Here is a 20,199-nt window from a genome sequence, read left to right as displayed (position 1 = left end):
AAAAATACGATTTTGTAAACTACCCTCCTATGACAAGAAGGGATTACGTTTCACGATGTAGAGTTGTTGACGCAACAGTGATAGCTTATGATTAAATAAATATGACTCGACGACTCGTAAGCGAAGTTGAGTGCAAACTTACTAAATTCAATATTTATTTCATTCGAAGATGAGTGTGTGCTTTGATATTGTAAAATTCTTACTAAAAGTCTACAATTACGAAGAAAAATCGAAACCGGAAACCTTTTGAAAGTTATAAATCAATATAATCAATATGTATGATTTCAAGTTTAAACTGAACTATTTTTTACATTACACTAAGGTCTCGCACCATCTGTTTTTAATCTGGCACATTAAAATGCATTTTTTTTTAAATATTCAAGTCTGTTGTGTTATAATTTTAAATTACTTTATTTCTATAATTTCGTGCAACCGTGATTTGCGTATGTATCGTTAGCCTAAAAGTGATTGTTACATTTATATACGACTAGTGAACAGACGTTGTCCTGCCCGGAAAACAGCTACCAAATTTGATTGCTTACATACCGATAGCAGCGCCAAACCTACCGGGTCTAACTGAAATACTCTATCTCCCAAGTTGGACAGAATTACAGGTGCTTACAAAATTTGATGAAAATTGGTTTAGTAGTTTCGGAGTTTATCGCTAACATACATCGTGACACGAAATTTTTATATACTTAAATACATTTATATAAAGTATATTTTTTTCTCACTATTAAATATCTATGAATCAGTCTACAGCTGTTGTTTGACCTAATAAAAAAAATTAAATAAATTATATTTTACAGTAGCAGGTTATCAATTGTGTAACGTGGCCGTAAATTATAGGTATATAAATTTAAGTTGAACCTTACAGGGCTAAATTCAAATATAGACATCAAAATAATAATCTTGATCAATTAATTAATCACAAATTCTGTCATTGCTTTCAAAATCGATTTCATAGTCTAACAATAGTATCCAAAATTTCCACTAGTTAGCGTTGCCACAGTCAAATAAAATTTTAACGAACAGTGCAATCGAAACAATTGCTTCACACAAAGACGAAATTTAAAAAATCAAATACAAATCCAAATTTCTAGAAAAGAATCAATAGCAGTCGATATTTAGTTCGCAATAAATCCAATATCGGTAACGGAAAAGAGTATGAAATAGGAAAAAAACTGGACTCATTGAAATCAGAGCGTGGAAATAATTCAGAAACCGCCGCTCCGAAAATATTAAACCGATGTACTGTGTTCAACAAATTAAATAAAAAAAACTACAACAGTTTGTTGGTATAAGTATGTCGAAAATTTATTAGTCTCATAGCATTGTAAATCAAAATTATTTCTTTTAAAAATTCAGAGATGATAAAGATATTGTTTAATCTATTTTGATTAAAACTAAATCATATTTCTAAACAGAATTTTCTGATAACAATATCATTACCATGACAACAAAGCTGTGTGCATACTGGTAGCATCAAATAAAAAAATCACACGTGTTTATTATAAAGTAAAAGTTTTATAATAATCTAAAATAAAAAAATAAAAACCCTACCCGATTAATAATAGTTAGGTACATCTATATATTTTACCATTTAAAAACATTTTCCAAACAATTAACAAAAAAAATTGAGACTTATTTTACAAAAAGATATACACCGAATCCATATAAATTGAATATTGAATACAAAACAAACATAGCTTATAAAAATATTTCGTCCCGAACAATAACATATTGGAGTAAATAATTGTCGGTCGTAGAGGTTCAGGACGTTCGTGTTTCGCAAAATGTTCTTTTTTGTACATTTCACTTCCTTGTGGCGGAATAAGGTATTGTAATCGGAAATTTCGTATTTCTAATTTCAATGGAATAATTCATCTTGAGTTGGAATATTTGAGTGGGAGGCCTTTATCTTATATATTTAAATGTGAATAATCGAAATATATATATATATATATATGTGTGTGTGTGTGTGTGAGTGTTTTCTTGTTAAAAACGCTGTTTGTATAGAACTTGAAGATCCTTCTGAGAAGTAATAAATTACCCTGACGACATAACATATATTTTGTAAAAAATTGAGAAAAATGGAGCAGTCTGACTGCGGTAGTACCTCGACCTTACAGAAGATCACAGCTAAATAATACTGCTTTCAAGCAGTGTCGTGTTGCTGTTGGTGAGTAAGATGATCAGAACTCCTGTGGGGAATTGGGGGTAGGGACGGCAACGCGCTTGCGAGTCTTCTGGTGTTGCCGACGTACGGTAATCGCTTATTATCTGATAAACAGGGGAATACGTTGATTGATTGATTAAATGAGTAATAAAATATTTAAAATATTATAAATGGTGTATGAAATTTGGAAATGAAAAATGCTCTAACTCATCACAGACGAATACACATGGAATTCCTATTAATAATAATACTAATACAAACTCCGATATTCAAACAAGTTATTAAATAATTTAATATCGGTAAAGAAAATCTGTAATACGAAAATTGATATAAAAGTAAATATTGAAAGATATGAGAACCCGTTTAGCCGCAAAGCGATGCGGCCGAACCCGATTCCTCATTAATAAAACTTCTTCGGAGAAATGTCGGTGGCCCAATGTTATGGATTTAATATGAAATGTTTCAACTAATATTTAACCGCATTTAAAAAAGGATATGTAATTCTAATTCAATTTTTTTTTTTATTTACAAGTGGAGTATGTAGTACTTAGAAATGTTTTTGGAACGAAGTTCCTTTTGAGGCGTTACGGAGAGGTACCCTAGCCGGCAAAAAACGTCCGTAACGTATAGTCTATGTATGATGGCTATACCGTGTTTGATGTATAGTCTACGTGATGACTGTTATTACTATTGCAGTTTACTGTTATTATTATGTCATTCGATAATTATTATATTTATATTTTTTTATAAATTATATTGTAAATAAAATAAAGGTGTTAAGAAAACTTTATAAAGCTTTTATTTTGATTTTATCGATAAAAAAATCACAATAAAAATGTATTCCCGAATAATTATTGTCATTATACCTCGAATAGAACTTGAAATTAATATTTAATAATATCTAGGGTAATGAAATGAAAAAACTTCGTTCCTATCTGGTAACCCACGACATACACGGTTTTTTATTGTGAATGTAATTTATTGATTTTTTTACGTATTAATATTTTTAACATACAAACCATCGTCTATTCCTAAAAAGAAGGATTGTTGACAACTACTCCAACAGGTCGTCCAAAATAATAACTACTGCTAAAACTTATAAGTACTAGAAGTTTCTAGAATTGCCGAAAACCTATAAAGAGCAAACGAGTTATATCCCGGCTTTACAAAACCGAGATTATTCCCCAAAAACGTTCACTCAAAATGACAAAGCGAACAATATGTCATCGTCGTCTTCGAACAAAACATCGAATGAGTTCATTCATCAAAACAAAAGTTGCCTGCAATTCATCAATCGTGGATTTGACTGTGAAACACAAATTAATTAATTTTGACGAGGTCGCTTTCACGTTACGACATGACACGTGCACGATTCGTGAAAGATATATCATAATGAATCAGGGCATCTCTTTATTATAATTTAACATAATAGAAAATAGAAAATGGAAAATAGAGCATATGCCAACAATGAGATGTTTCAGAATATCTATCTGGTGAAAAAAAATAAAACCAGTCTCCTAAAGCAGTAAGCTAAAAACATGCTGAAACAAGTTTTAACAATTTTCTCTTTTACCGCATTTTTTACATTCGCAATATTGCTATTCACAAAAGAAAACTTAATTAAAATGAATGTCACCGGAGCCATAACGTAATTATCCTTATTGTAATAAAGTACACAAAGAATTGATTACGCGGAAACCTTAAGAAGTTTAATAAACGTAAAATATTACGAGTGAAAAGTATTTTTATATAGTTACTGAACGGTATCAAAGCAGGCCTATATATGCAGTTGGTAGTGACCTTGCTTTTTTCTGCAAAAACATGGGTTCGATTTTATTTATTTTTTTGTAACTAGGTCGGAAAACAAGCGTACAGCTCACCTGATGGTAGGGTTGCCAACCATACTTTATAATAAAGTATTCTACTTTATTTTTGGTAAATATACTTTATACTTTTGCATACAAATAAAGTATATGAAAATACTTTATTTTCAATCTTTACTGTGATGCGTGCAACAAAATACTCATTATGGGTACTTAACTATTTAACGGTACACATAAGGTAAAACGGATGATGGAAAGGATTTAAAATTTCTGAACGAAATGTTAGATGTCAGATGTGGTGTTTTTGAATGTGACAGGACAGGTGACAATCTGACATTTGTCACATGTCACTACTCACCAGAGCTGCCAGATGTACGATTTTAATCGTACTCATACGATTTTTTTGCATGTTTACTCATGTACGATCGCTAGACCAAAATCGTACACAAAATGTACGATTTTTATATTTCCATTACCTGGAAGCATTTCATAATTAAAAAAACGTCATCCACCGGCAAGCATGAATTTAGGAGAACTACCCCAACTACCTAACGCGTGCCTAGATCTTTTACTTGAATGAAGTCTCTTTGAATAATCATATAAGAGCTGTATTTGTTTGCTTTGTAACAAAACTAATTTATATAATATAGATATTTTCTATAAAAAATAATTTGAAAATTATAAAACACTGGCTCAATTTGCTTTAAATTTGTTATGTTTTCCCCATTGCAGATTGTGAACGAGCATTCAGCGAAGTTTATTTAATCAAAACAAAATTTAGAAACAGTTTATCCAATGATACACGTAAGGGTAAATTATTAGCTACTAGCGACTCGCTCCGGCTTCGCACGGATATAAAATATAATTATAGCCTTGGTATTGGTATATTTATAGTTTTGATTTATTCATTACTGCCCTTGGCCCGCACGCGTTAACTTTAGAGTAAAAGCCAGCCGGAATCGCCGCAAACGCTACGTACCGCAATTTTTAAATCTGTAATATCTTCGAACATATGAATTTAAATCATATGCTGAAAAGGGCCATATATATCTATATTAAATTAACAATGTATTTAAGGTATTTAATTAGATAAGGATTAATGCTGTATTGGTTAAAATCGCTTTGAAAATTAGCCATTATTTGTCGTAAAAAGTAAATGACAAAAAAATGTTATTGTGGGATATCCATAAGAGATAGACATATACCATAGCGAAGTTTTCTGTAGACCTTTTCAATGTTTACAATACTTAGTACATTATTTTGATAAATCTCGTAGGGTTCAGGCTGCGTTTGCAATGTAAGCGGAAAAAATGTAATTATTTACGACATCACATTAGAAACCTCAAAAATAACAGTATTTTCCACTATTTAATGGATGTTATTATACATATAAATCTTCCTCTTCAATCACTCTATCTATTTAAAAAAAACCGCATCAAAATCCGTTGCGTAGTTTTAAAGATTTAAGCACACATAGGGACATAGGGACAGAGAAAGCGACTTTGTTTTATACTAGGTAGTGAAGCAATTAATTAAGAAGAAACGAAAATTTTACGAAGCTTAACCCAACAAATTCTTTTATTAAAAAATATGACCATAGACAATTTTGTATGAGTGTAACAAATAGTTTATTACATTTATTTTCTAAAACTAAACGAATTTTGATAATCTATAATAAAAAAATTAGTACCTAGTCTTAAAGGGCTGTACGATCTTTTTATTTCAAAATTTCCTTGGCATACGATTTTTTTTGTAGTTGGCGTACGATCACACTTTTTGTTCACCTGGCAGCCCTGCTACTCACTAAAAACTGCTATCAACGATATTCTAGAAAAATTGACCGTTGGCTTTGTTTATATGTATTTAAGGAATCAATGGTTGGAAAAATGGTTTGACCTTAGCGAAGATAACTGGCTTTCAATACTTCCTAACGTGTCCTTAAAAAATGCGGTTAAATTTGAACATTTTGAAATGATAATTATAAAAACTAAATTACAAGACGGATTAAATATTAAGATGCAGGATATATATTCCGAATGTATAAGACTTAAAGAGATCCAAAAAAAATCACTAATGATGATAAAGAATTTTCAGTGAAAAGTACAGTTGAAAATGGCAATATATACTTAAGAATGCACCTGATAGCTTACCAAATATAAAAAAAAAATCTTACTTACTCTCTGTTCCCACTACTTAAGCTTTCACTGAAAGGGTTTTTTTAGTAATGAATCTAAAGTAGCGAGAAGAGAGAAATATAGCGTCAATAAATTTAATTAGAAACGAATTTTTATTTATATAAATTTGAATATTGATTGTTAAACAAGTTTGAAACATTTAAACATAACAAAAAATTGTTAGCATGTGCTAAAGGCACACAAAAATACGTTTTTAAAGTAATAAAAACATAAAATTTGAAAAATACTTTTTTTTTCTTCCAAATACTTTATTTTTTCCTATCCAAACCATGTTATACGTTTTTTTTGTCAAAAAAAGTTGGCAACCCTACCTGATGGCAAGCGATTACCGTAGCTTATAGACGCCTGCAACACCAGCAGCATCGCAAACGCGTTGCCGACCCTATTCCCAACTCCCTCCATGAGTTCTCTGGTCACCTTACTCACCAACAGACACACAACACTGCTTGAAAACAGTATTATTTAGCTGTGATCTTCTGTAAGGTCGAGGTACTACCCCAGATGGGTTGCTCCATATTTTGAGCAGGAAGTTTCCTGTTGTGTTGTCCTGTGTTCCTAGCTCAGTTATAACCCGAATCTGGGTGTAATATTTAAGTAGCTACATGGACTGCGAAAGGCTGAAGTGAGATGTACACTTGTACATAAATAGTACGCAATTATGTGTCTATTAAAAAATAGCCACCTAGTTTGGCTTATAAATTATAAGCCACATTATATGTCAGATATATAAAAAATTTAGTTCATGTGATGGATACAAATATACATTGATAATAACTTTTATATTAGTTGGTACATGCAAATTTTAAAACTTACTGATGATATAGTCTTATAAAAGTGAAACATAATGCGTGTAAAACTTAAAGGGATATTACTAAGTTTTCACAAGTTTAAATTAATTAAATCAGTTGTAGATTAAAGTTTATCATTATTGCCCTATAAATACAAATGCATGACAAAACCTCAGCCTAACAATATCAGCACAAATAACGCCAAGTCAAACACAATCAGCTCCAATAATTTTCAATAATACATCTCCCGACACACCAATATATATGTTAAACGGTAAAATCCGATAAAATTTGAAAAATAAGCCCGCATTACATTACTATCCGTACAATATTCGCAATTGAACAATGGAAATCGTAAATGTTTGCCGCGTAAATCAACTTGTCACTACTGCGTTATAAATTCGCGGTCCGACGACGAGCGCACCTGACGCTTCTAGTAATAATACCTTGATTACAAACAGTGATACGAACTACGCTTTACTTTTTACGATACGATGTATTTTAGGATTAATCGTTATTCGTAAAAGGCCTTAGTATAGGCCGTAGTATTAAGCCTTAGTACATAGGATATACGATAACACAAAATACTCTTGTTACGATTTTTGGTAATACGATAAAAAAATTGTATTATTCCAGTTCAAATGTATGATTAATTATAGTTTTAGTATTTCTTTTAAAAGGTTCTATGAATTTAGTCACTTTATTTCCTGCAATTTATTTCCCGCGCGGTGTCGCTTTCCCGTTGACTGGCAACAACCAAACACAATCGAATGCGTGGAGAATGTTATTAGTATTGTTTGTTAAAAGGTTCGGAAACTGTAGACGAGGGTCAGGGTCATTCAATTACCAGAGCAAGAAGGCTACACAAGTCAACTCAGTAATCATATTAAATAATAACAATAAAGACTGAAATCATTGACCTAATAACCAGAAGTTTTATTTCGTCAAACTCTTTTCTCGATATTGGCATAAATATTATTAACTTTCTTTTAATATTGTAATTATGTATTCTTCAATAATTGTTATCTTATGTACAAACGAGACCCGCGTGGTTTCATCCATATTGAAATTTATGGTCTACAAAGAACAACCTACTTTCATATAACCTATATTGTGACGTCTGTTAGTCTGTGTAAGTCTCTTTAGTTTACAACCTTTGTAACACAAATGTAATTTTGGTAATATCACCGCTAATATCATGATTATCGCGATTTAACAAACAAAAAGTCCTGCTTTTACAAATTAAGTAAGACATACATATCAACCCATGGCCTCACGAATATTCTAGAACATAATCTACTTATAAAATTCTCATAACGCCCGCAAATCAATTAACGTGCACTCGTTAAGTAATAAAAGACCTGTCAAGCGCAAATACTCGAGCACAGTCAGTGTTCCGAACAGTTTACGTTAAGATGTAGATGTTATTTTATTCGTCAATAACACGATTCAAATGATAAGTTTACATCCTTATTTTAATTAAATTTCCATTGCGAAGTTTTAAAGATCTAAGCTGAGGTAGGGCACAGCAGGAATTTCCTGCTTCAAATATGGAGCAGCCCGACTGGGGTAGTACCTCGACCTTACAGAAGACCTCAGCTAAATAATACTGTTCTCAAGCAGTATTCCTGTTGGTGAGTAAGGTGACCAGAGCTCCTGGGGGGATTGGGGATTGGGTCGGTAACGCGCTTGCGATGCTTCTAGTGTTGCAGGTGTCTATAAGCTACGGTAATCGCTTACCATCAGGTGAGCCGTACGCTTGTTTGCCGACCTGGCCATATAAAAAAAAAAGCATAGAGACGGCGGGAAGTCTGCCTACACCGTATTACTTTTCGGTGCAATTAAAGTCGGTTTTCTTTTCTTTTTTCCTCGACATTTGGCTGGGCGAGTGAACTGAAAAAAAATGTGATACTAAAACCGTAAGAAAAATATATAACGGAAGTGACGTAATATCAGTCACACGACTGTATAATATGACGTTTGTAAAACTAAAATATTACTAGTAAACTTTTTTTAAAATATTTATGTAATTTTATACTGTCAGCAAAAATAAATAGACATATTTTTTTATTTCACTTAATAGTTTGAATTATTGTTATTATTATTATTATTTTGTTTGATTTATTTTATTTTACGGTATTTGTTATTTTCTAAAATACTAAATTTCCTAAATACTTTTATGTACTTAATTAAAAACCAATCAACAAAATTAAACAAAAATCAAGAACTAGAAAATATATTTAAAATTCAATATTTTTTTAATTGTGTTGCTTCTATACTATCCGAAGGAACTTCGTTCCTACCTGGTGTCCCATGACACCATATAGTTTTTTTTCGTTTGCAAATAGACACAATTATTTCATAACCGTTGCCCTATTGTACAAGAAACACTAAAACAGCCAGTTCTATTAATCTTCTGAACGAAGCATTAAACCCTATTTTAATTTGCTTCGTTCAAAGCGCTATTTTTCACGATTCACAAAAATAAAACGAACTAACGTTCCTTGTTATTAAACAAGAATGAATGAATGAACGGGGAGTGGCAATGAATTTTATGCGGGAACTCGCTTTGAACTTTGGAAGTCCATCTCACAACTTACCTCTTAGCGTCCTGCTCTTAACTTAAATGTTGATGAAATGTCTTAAAGGATAAAGTGTATGTGTATGTTACTCGCTGAAAGCAGAAAATGCACTCTTCTCTTTAAACTATAAAATATAAATGCAAAAAAAGCAAATAATAAAAGTGATGAATATGCTGAAAAAAAAAGTTATAAAATGCTATAGTTAAAAAAGTGTGAAAATTATTTTATTCCAAATTTACCCATTTATTTTCAGATTTTTAGCGGTGTCTTTTTTAAAGAATTAATTATAAGTAGTATCATAACTGATTTCAAATTCAACACAACCAACAACAAACTCTCACAAAAAAAAATATACATTCGAAAAAATTTACTTTTAAATCAATTAAAATACATAATACATTTTAACCAACGCGTAAAAATAATACCTCAATAACAAACAGCTTTCAATAACAAATACCTATTAATCCTCTACATCATTTGAGCACGACGGCTTTATTTGGTGGAGTGTCCAGTCTTCCCGGATATTACTTTAGCTGCAAAACTAGTATTAAAATTTCCAACTTCGATAAAATAAATATTTACTAAGTAATGTTCGTAATATATTTTAAATAAAAGTTATTTGTTTTAAGGATTTTAAGAATGAGAGTAAATATTATTGTTTTAGTTTCGCATTTTGTCTGTTTTGAGCTATTTTCTTTCACTTTTAAAATGTAATCCAGAATTGTGACTTTTTTATAACTTTTATTATGGCAGATACTAATCTACTAACTAAATTATTTTCTAGTGTGGATAAATAAGGGATAGAAAGTTTGTGAACACTATAATGTGAATATTAGTTAGTAATATAGTTAAATGATATACATATAGGATAGTACAACATATCGACAAAAATGAAAAATAAAATAATTATCGTTTTGTACATTTTAAGTATTTGTTTGAAAGTATTAATCTTAGTATCTACGATCCGATTAAGCTGACAACTTTTTCAGAATACTAGTTCAATTTCCCGAAATAGAAACGTACCTAAAACTCTACAAATCGTCTAATTGTGATATGATTTCGAAGCTAAAATTACTTAATTAAACAAAATTCAAAATGAAACTTTAATACTAACATAATAAACCACAATCGACTGCAATAACATTCAAATAACTATAATGCAACTCATATAATACAAGATAAACAAATTTCGTCTCGAATGCTGAGAGTACATGGGATAAGTTGCAAGAACACGCAGCACTAAAGTTGGCCGTGAGTTCTTAACCGTATAGTTTGGGACGTTAAGCTACTAAATCGTAATGTACCTATTATTGACTATAATTTTTATGTTCATCATTTTAGCCGATCACATTCCACTGTTGGACATAGACCTCCATAAGTTCACGCCAAAAATGGCGTGAACTCGTGTGTTTTGCTCATAGTCACCACGCTGGGCGGGCGGGTTGGCTTTGTCGCACCGAAAACACTGCTGCCCGTCTTCGGCCTGTGTATTTCAAAGCCAGCAGTTGGATGGTTATCCCGTCATCGGTTGCCTTTGTAAGTTCCAAAGTGGTAGTGGAACTGTGTTATCCCTTAGTCGCCTCTTACGACACCCACGGGAAGAGACCATATTCCTTACTGCCGTAACCACACAGCAACATAATTTCAATAACATAAAGTATGACTCTTCAGAATTTCCATAAACGCTGGAATACCTATATCTAACTGTAGTAATGTCGTAGTAGACAGATTCTTTCAAACTAATTCTTTACTTTAAAAAATATTTTATTAAACTATATTACCAATATTGAAATCGCCAGCAATTCAGAGCTATCCGCAAATAATTTAAAAAAAAACAACAATTGTTTACTAAGATTCAGTATCCTAGATCCACTAAAATTATGCATTCGTGTTATCACAGCCGGTACCTACGTGATTCCTCGGCGCTGTCTACGTTGTCAATATTGGTAATTTGCTCCCAGTCTCTATCTACTGCTTTAGAACTTGTCTTAAACGTGTGTTACATTTATACTATATATATACATATTTTTAATTATATATCACCACAAACTCGTTCTTCTAACAATGATATGTGTAGTTTAAAACTATCGGAAAAGGTGAGGAAGTTGTCATATCATCACGTCTATTTATGACCATCCTTCGACTGAATTTGAAAATGCTCTCAGCCTCCCGCTGCTGAGTAAAGACGCTGTTGTCTTTAGCGATAAGGTCACAATAATAATGTCCATATCAGATCCCATTAACTGCTTACCATACACATATCGTATGCTTTTTTCCTACACTGGTTAAAAAATGTAGGCAGATAATTTCCAAAAAAAAGTATACTGCGTAACGAATTTTCTTATATACATTAAATTATTCGGCGAAGGTCGTGAATTTACCATTAAGAAAAAAGCAAACAAAACATAAGGTACAAAGATCAGCGATTAATATAAAATTCCATTTGTTTGCTTATTTAAAAAATAAATAATTTAAAAATTATACGCGGAGATAGTTATAACTTTGAGAGCCTTCAAGCAACGAAGACACTTGTACGTAAGCGCGTTTGTATAGAATAAATGTATTAATTAATAGTATTCAGCCAATTTTTAAAAAGCATAAGATTATTCTTTATAATATCAAAACCTCATTAGTATTAATAAAGTCTTTGTTTATATGTACTAACATGACTTCGTTAAAATAATAATAAATATACTATTTCATCGAGAATTCGAGAATGGACAAAGAACGGTATGATTACGATTGTTCGGCTTTGTATTTTGAGCAGAGGTATGGTTGCAATGAAATAAGATTTTTTTTTTGTTTTCGATTTATCGAAGTAAAATCATTCAGATTTTAATTGCAATCAGTCATTAAATATACAATACAATACTTGAACATTGAAATTATGGTTTTTTTTTTTGACGTCACATTTCTCTATCAATAATGATACGGTTACAGACTAAATCTAAATAAAAAAAAAATAAATAATCATCTTAAATTGTTATTTTTTTTTTCATAAATAGACCAAAAATGCTTGTTTTGAACTGACTTCAAAAGAACGAGGAGGCTGCTCAGTTTAACTGTATTTTTTATATATGTTGCTGCAACATTTTACTGGGTTTACCGATTTTGATGATTCTTTTTTCAATCGGAAGCTAGTACTTCTTGTGTAGTCCCATTTTAATTTGATCGAGAACTGAATTAAAGAACTCGACACTGACATGTACTCGACATTTTGAGTTATCTGTAATAAATATGTGTTATATCGGGTATTTTTTCGAGAATCTCCCAATTTCCTCAATGGTTTCAATTATTGTATAATAATTTCGGTTTCACATGCGCTAGAGATACCATACATATACACAAAAAATTTACTGTGTATAAAGGCCAATTTGTATTATAACCATAAAAAACATATTTTATTGTTTTCTAATGTTTACGCGAATTTTACTCATTTAATGAAACAACTTTTTTCGGATTTTATCGCGGTTTATTATTATCTTTTGATTCCCGACGTTTCGGATACTTTACAGCAACCATGGTCACGGGGGGACTGAGGTGTCAGACGTCCCAACGTTACAAAGTTATTCGAAACTACCCGACATACATCAATATCTTATATAGTCCTATCTACGCAGAATGTGCTAATTGAGTCTTTAATCTGTGGTGAATTATGCTTGGTTTTTGATTTAATTATATTAATAATGGGGTCCCAAGCAGGTGGTAATTGCCAGCCATCTTCTCTATTGAAATTTGGATGTTTTTTAATTTCAATAGCCTCACGGATCATCCTTGGTTGGAATCGGTGTTCTTTTGCGAGGATCTGTGGTCTATCGAATCTAATATAATGGCTAGCTGTGTCTAGACTGTGTTCACAGATTGCGGACTTAGTATAGCGACGATGTTTTAAGTCAGCTATATGTTCTTTAACGCGAGTTTTGATCGATCGTTTTGTTTGTCCTATATAAGAGAGACCACAGTCACAATCAAGCTTGTATACTCCTGCATCTTGTAAGGGTATATGACACTTGACAGATGGTAAAAATTGACTTATCGTTTTTGGCGGCTTGAAAAAAGTTTTTATAGAAGCTCGCTTTAAGATGAAGCCAATCTTGTCAGTGACCCCTTTCATAAAAGGTAGCACAGCAGGTACTCGTTCGACGGTGGCTGGTTTCACATGTTCACTGCGATGAGGACGCGGTACCCGAAGCTTGTTGTCTCGCAGTACTTGCTTGACATGTTGAAGTTCGGTCTCCAGGTGTCGCTCATCGCAGATCCCTCGTGCTCTCTGAAACAAAGATTTACCCACGGTAGCTAACTGTGTTGGATGATGGTGTGATTCACCGTTTAAGTACCTATCCGTATGGGTATGCTTTCTATACACTGTATGGCTTAAGGTATTGTTGGGATTACGGATGACTAATACATCTAAGAAAGCTAAAGATTTATTTGCCTCCAACTCCATTGTGAATTGAATTTTGGAATTTATGGAGTTAAGATGGTGTAAGAATATGGATACTTTATCAGATGGTAATATTGTGAAAGTATCATCTACATACCGTTTGTAGAACCTGGGTGTTATGGGCGAGGTACGCAGAGCAGTCTCCTCGAAGTCCTCCATAAATATGTCGGCAACAACGGGGGATACTGGTGAACCCATCGCTACGCCATCTACTTGCTTGTAGAACTGATTATTCCACAACATGTAGCCAGATGTAAGGCAATGCTTGAGAAGGTCAGCATATTCTATCGGCATGTCATTTTCCTTCAGCTTTCTTGACACAATACTAATGCAATCTTCAACCGGTAAGCATGTAAAGAGTGATTGCACATCAAAACTAACCATAGTTTCATTGTCACTGAGATGTAGATGTTTGATCTCATTAACAAAGTGGTACGAATCCCGTGTATGTGCTCTGGTTTGTCCACGCAGTGGCGAAAGTACATGGGCAACATGTTTAGCCAGTCTGTAGGTTGGTGAGTGAGTGAAAAGTACTCCGAGTACTTTTCCGAGTCGTTGAATCTAGACGTCAAATCTTTGATTCCTTCTTGTCCAAAACCACCTAAGCTGTATGGTTTGCCAAAAATACACAAGGCTAATGCTCCACTCCGTCCAATTGTAAGCCAGATCGACTCACCAACCTACAGACTGGCTAAACATGTTGCCCATGTACTTTCGCCACTGCGTGGACAAACCAGAGCACATACACGGGATTCGTACCACTTTGTTAATGAGATCAAACATCTACATCTCAGTGACAATGAAACTATGGTTAGTTTTGATGTGCAATCACTCTTTACATGCTTACCGGTTGAAGATTGCATTAGTATTGTGTCAAGAAAGCTGAAGGAAAATGACATGCCGATAGAATATGCTGACCTTCTCAAGCATTGCCTTACATTTGGCTACATGTTGTGGAATAATCAGTTCTACAAGCAAGTAGATGGCGTAGCGATGGGTTCACCAGTATCCCCCGTTGTTGCCGACATATTTATGGAGGACTTCGAGGAGACTGCTCTGCGTACCTCGCCCATAACACCCAGGTTCTACAAACGGTATGTAGATGATACTTTCACAATATTACCATCTGATAAAGTATCCATATTCTTACACCATCTTAACTCCATAAATTCCAAAATTCAATTCACAATGGAGTTGGAGGCAAATAAATCTTTAGCTTTCTTAGATGTATTAGTCATCCGTAATCCCAACAATACCTTAAGCCATACAGTGTATAGAAAGCATACCCATACGGATAGGTACTTAAACGGTGAATCACACCATCATCCAACACAGTTAGCTACCGTGGGTAAATCTTTGTTTCAGAGAGCACGAGGGATCTGCGATGAGCGACACCTGGAGACCGAACTTCAACATGTCAAGCAAGTACTGCGAGACAACAAGCTTCGGGTACCGCGTCCTCATCGCAGTGAACATGTGAAACCAGCCACCGTCGAACGAGTACCTGCTGTGCTACCTTTTATGAAAGGGGTCACTGACAAGATTGGCTTCATCTTAAAGCGAGCTTCTATAAAAACTTTTTTCAAGCCGCCAAAAACGATAAGTTAATTTTTACCATCTGTCAAGTGTCATATACCCTTACAAGATGCAGGAGTATACAAGCTTGATTGTGACTGTGGTCTCTCTTATATAGGACAAACAAAACGATCGATCAAAACTCGCGTTAAAGAACATATAGCTGACTTAAAACATCGTCGCTATACTAAGTCCGCAATCTGTGAACACAGTCTAGACACAGCTAGCCATTATATTAGATTCGATAGACCACAGATCCTCGCAAAAGAACACCGATTCCAACCAAGGATGATCCGTGAGGCTATTGAAATTAAAAAACATCCAAATTTCAATAGAGAAGATGGCTGGCAATTACCACCTGCTTGGGACCCCATTATTAATATAATTAAATCAAAAACCAAGCATAATTCACCACAGATTAAAGACTCAATTAGCACATTCTGCGTAGATAGGACTATATAAGATATTGATGTATGTCGGGTAGTTTCGAATAACTTTGTAACGTTGGGACGTCTGACACCTCAGTCCCCCCGTGACCATGGTTGCTGTAAAGTATCCGAAACGTCGGGAATCAAAAGATAATAATAAACCGCGATAAAATCCGAAAAAAGTTGTTTCATTAAACATATTTTATTAAAAACTTTTTAGACACGTACCTATTATTTTGATTTAAATGAGGCTAAAAAAACGTATCGCTTTAAACCAGTGAACCATTTATATAAACGCGTTTGGTATTAGCAAAACCATCTATTGAATATAATATGTATTTGTCACCGTTTAGACGGAAATTGTTCTACTAAAAAAATCAGTAGAACATATGGGAGTCAATAAAATTAGAAAGAGGTCACATTGATACAAATCGTTGTGTATTTGTAAATAAATAAAAAAATCACACATTTGCAAAGCAGGAACTAACTTACTTGAATTTTTGTTTTGATATCGCAGGGCAACCCATTTACGGGAGATATCCAGGACACCCGGGTAGGCAGTCCTAGACCGTATGTCGGCTTCAGTACTTAGAGGGTCCCAGATATGCAGGCAAAAGGATCCCTCCAGCGACAGGCTGGCCTCGGCGAAAAAGCCAGACTTCTCCTCCATGGGGACTGTCCGGCTCACCTCTGAACAATCCCGACGACGCTGTGTCTAGCAGTACCGGGTTCCCATCCCGGCCCGACACAGGCACAGGGGCATTACTGAAGGAGCATTAAGTAGCGCCTCCTACGCACCCCCGTTCGCCGCCTGCGGAGGAAGGCCTCGTCGGCTACCTCCTCTCTCACCTGCTCGTCATTCTCCTTCTGGGACATTACTGTCTCGCAGAAGGGGACCATCGATTTTCAGGACTCGTCATCGCCGAGCATCGCGGTGATGACGCTCGGTAGTGACAGGTCCCCTCCGAGGACTGTCGTCAGATCGCGACGCAGCGCCGCCCATCTCGGGCACACCTCAAGGGTGTGCTAGGCCGAGTCCACCGCCGCGCAACTTACTCGAAATCTGGAGCAGCACAACTAGGGATTTACCTCAATCATACAGAAGATCACAGCCAAATAATCCTGCATTAATAAGGTAGACCTGGAGATGCGCCGTGTTTAACAGTGTTAATAGAATCGAAAACGGTGGCTGAGTTCTTAGGTGTTATCTGGTATTATAGACGGTTCGTACGCTTTTTTCGCCTAGTATAAAAATCACATATATTAATGTTTTAAGAAAATAATTATCCAAAATACTATACGTTTAATTATATATAGTTATATCTTTCCGTGTAATGCCAATTATTGCACTGAAAAGTTTTTCATCGTTATTATTTTTTATTATTTTCTGTTTTTTCGCTTCTTACTTATATATATATTATATTCTTCTAATTCCGCTTATCGCTCCGCACGTTATGAGCGCGTGGCCTCACATGCCTGGCACAATGATGCCAATCGCGCAGTGGATCGAAAATGTCACAAACAGTTTCTATAACGGAATTTTCTAGATTTTTCCTAAAATTTTTAAAAGCTCGTATTTTACAGCTCTTTGTTCCATTGATTTTGCATGTGAATTTTATTTTAAACTTTATTCTATTTTCTATAGCTTCGTTTTATTCATTGACAAACCTGGTAGCCGTGTAACATTTTAAAATATTATATACCGTTAATTTTATAACCATTTTATCTATATTTATCACCCACACATGACTACTACCACATATATACCACACACTTTATAGTGAATTTCATAATTACAGCTTATACAGTCCACTGCTGGACATAGGCCTCCACAAGTTTACGCCAAAAATAGCGCGAACTCATGTATTTTGCCCACAGTTACCACGCTGGGCAGGCGGGTTGGTGACCGCAGGGCTGGCTTTGTCGCACCGAAGACGCTGACCGTCTTTGGCCTGTGTATTTCAAAGCCAGCAGTTGGATGGTTATCCCGCCATCGGTCGGCTTTTTAAGTTGCAAGGTGGTAGTGGAACTGTTTTATCCCTTAGTCGCCTCTTAGGACACCCACGGAAAGAGGGGGTTGGCTATATTATAGTGAATTTATAAACTGTCAATTATTTTGTACTTTTAATATACGAGGCTTACAACAACATACGAGTTTATTTTACGATTTGAAAAGTTTTAGTAGAATCTACTCAATGTATAACAGTAGCCAATCCATAGTCTTCAAGATTAAACCAAACAATCAGTTACATGCTGTCACAATCTCAAACGGAATTTAATAATAATGGCATTCGATAACGCTAGAGAATATTGTAAAGGTAAGCTTACAACAATGCTAAGCTCTATAAAGTTATTCAATATATAATATTTATACCGACATTGACGCTGCGTTGGCCCAACGGTTACAGCCATGGATTGTGTCTGTTGCGCTGGCGGTTGCGGGTTCGATCCCTGCACATGACAAACATTTGTATTGGCCTTACAGGTGTTTGCCGTGGTCTGGGTGTTTGTGCAGTCCTTGTGGTTCTCCCCACCGTGCCTCGGAGAGCACGTTAAGCCGTCGGTTCCGGTTGTTTTAATGTACACCTGATAGCGATCGTTACTCACAGTAGGGAATATATCGGCCAACCCGCATTGGAGCAGCGTGTTGGATTAAGTTCTGATCCTTCCCCTGCATGGGGAAAGAGGCCTATGTCCAACAGTGGAATATTACAGGCTGAAGCGCGACACCGAGATTGAATACACATGTGTAGACATTGAGTTAGATACTACTACGTCGATAAACACAGCTTTGAATTGACCTTGTTACTGAACGCTGTCTGTCAGTTTAAAAAAACGTTTACATGTCAGCAGTCGGCGCATACAATTATTCTACTTTATGTGTGCATGACATAAATACACATTAAAACATATTAGAACTAGGTAGCTACTGATCTGTAAAAGGCAATAGAAAAAATGCACATAGTGCACTGTAGGCTCGACGCGTGTAGCTCACTCACAGACCACCCTGGAAAATCCCCCGTAATTCCCGAGTAATTTTGACACCCGCAGTGCTACGAGCAAACTCGTAAGTTTATTAGGAAGGTTATTTAGGTTTGTTTCTTAATTAATAAAAAAACTGTTTAATTTTGAGTGTTTTTACATTTTATATGCGATCTCCCGTAGTCTACCACGGAGTTGAATTCAACCCGAGCACAGTTTACCGCACCGCCCGCACGGCGCTGACCTCTCATCTCCAGCGTAATATGATTTGATAAGCGCGCTACATAAGACATAGCTTTTTGCTCATAACTCACAATTTCTACACTTCGAACAAAACGATTTTGATAAAGCTCAAAGTTTCTTTTTTCACTGCAAAATAGGTGGTCTAGATTGCCAGCGCTCCCTTGTAACGCAATTACCGTATGTACGAGGTTTGCAAGTCATAGTTCATTTAGAAAAACTAATCAAAATTTTTATTGAAGATGAACAACGTAACGATAAAAATAAAAACAATATTTTTTGGGCAATAACCAAAAAACAAAGAGGGCGAAAAGTAGGTAATTTTTTTAAAAGCAAACTATATATATTTAACGTATCCTCGACAAATAGCATTATAAATGTTTATAAAGTACACAAAATACAGTTTGTATCGGTGTAATATGTATACAATTTTCTTATAAAGAAAATAAGAAAACTCGATCCAAACTGATGATGAATGCTTGCTCTACCGAGAGCAAGCAATTATCTATAAAATGGTGTTTTTTCTAAAAAGGGAGGCATACATTGAGTTTGAGAAATTTTTTATTAAGTTAAGTAAGCTAACAATTTAGCTTATTTAAGAATGTACCTAAGTTAATAAAGCTAAAAAGGAATATTCACGTGATACAAGATGGCGTTAGTAGTTCATTGAATCACGCTTAAGTTTCCTCATCACAGATATTTATGTTGTAGCAGTTGAAATAACCTTTACCTTAAACAAAAATTCTAATAAGCCTATAAATAAAAATTTTTCTAAGTCGCCATCAGCGTCTCGCTGATTACGTGACTCTCAAGAGTCTCAAGATAAGATTAATTTAAATTGAAATAGTCTTTTACTGAAATCATTAATTAATCTTACTGATTACTTATGTAAAGATTTACTACACTGCACCTACACTAGAACACTAGTATACAGCACATTTTACTATATTTATTGTAAAATTA

General features: G+C 34.4%; 1 protein-coding gene and 1 pseudogene across 1 annotated transcript; one reads left to right on the top strand and one right to left on the bottom strand.

Annotated features, from left to right (window-relative positions):
- Nucleotides 1-13,189: 13,189 nt before the first annotated feature.
- Nucleotides 13,190-14,473, bottom strand: LOC123662330 (the record flags this gene model as incomplete). Its single annotated transcript, XM_045597185.1, has 1 exon — nt 13,190-14,473. A coding segment is annotated over exon 1 (1,206 nt), but the record flags the coding sequence as incomplete, so codon positions are not given.
- Nucleotides 14,474-14,739: 266 nt separating this feature from the next.
- LOC123662328 lies at nt 14,740-16,024 on the top strand (annotated as a pseudogene).
- Nucleotides 16,025-20,199: the final 4,175 nt, after the last annotated feature.

Source organism: Melitaea cinxia, chromosome 18 (assembly GCF_905220565.1).
Source record: "Melitaea cinxia chromosome 18, ilMelCinx1.1, whole genome shotgun sequence".
Taxonomy (NCBI): Eukaryota; Metazoa; Arthropoda; class Insecta; order Lepidoptera; family Nymphalidae; genus Melitaea; species Melitaea cinxia.
The sequence above is the reverse complement of the archived record's forward strand: the minus strand, read 5'-3'. Positions and strand labels throughout refer to the sequence as shown.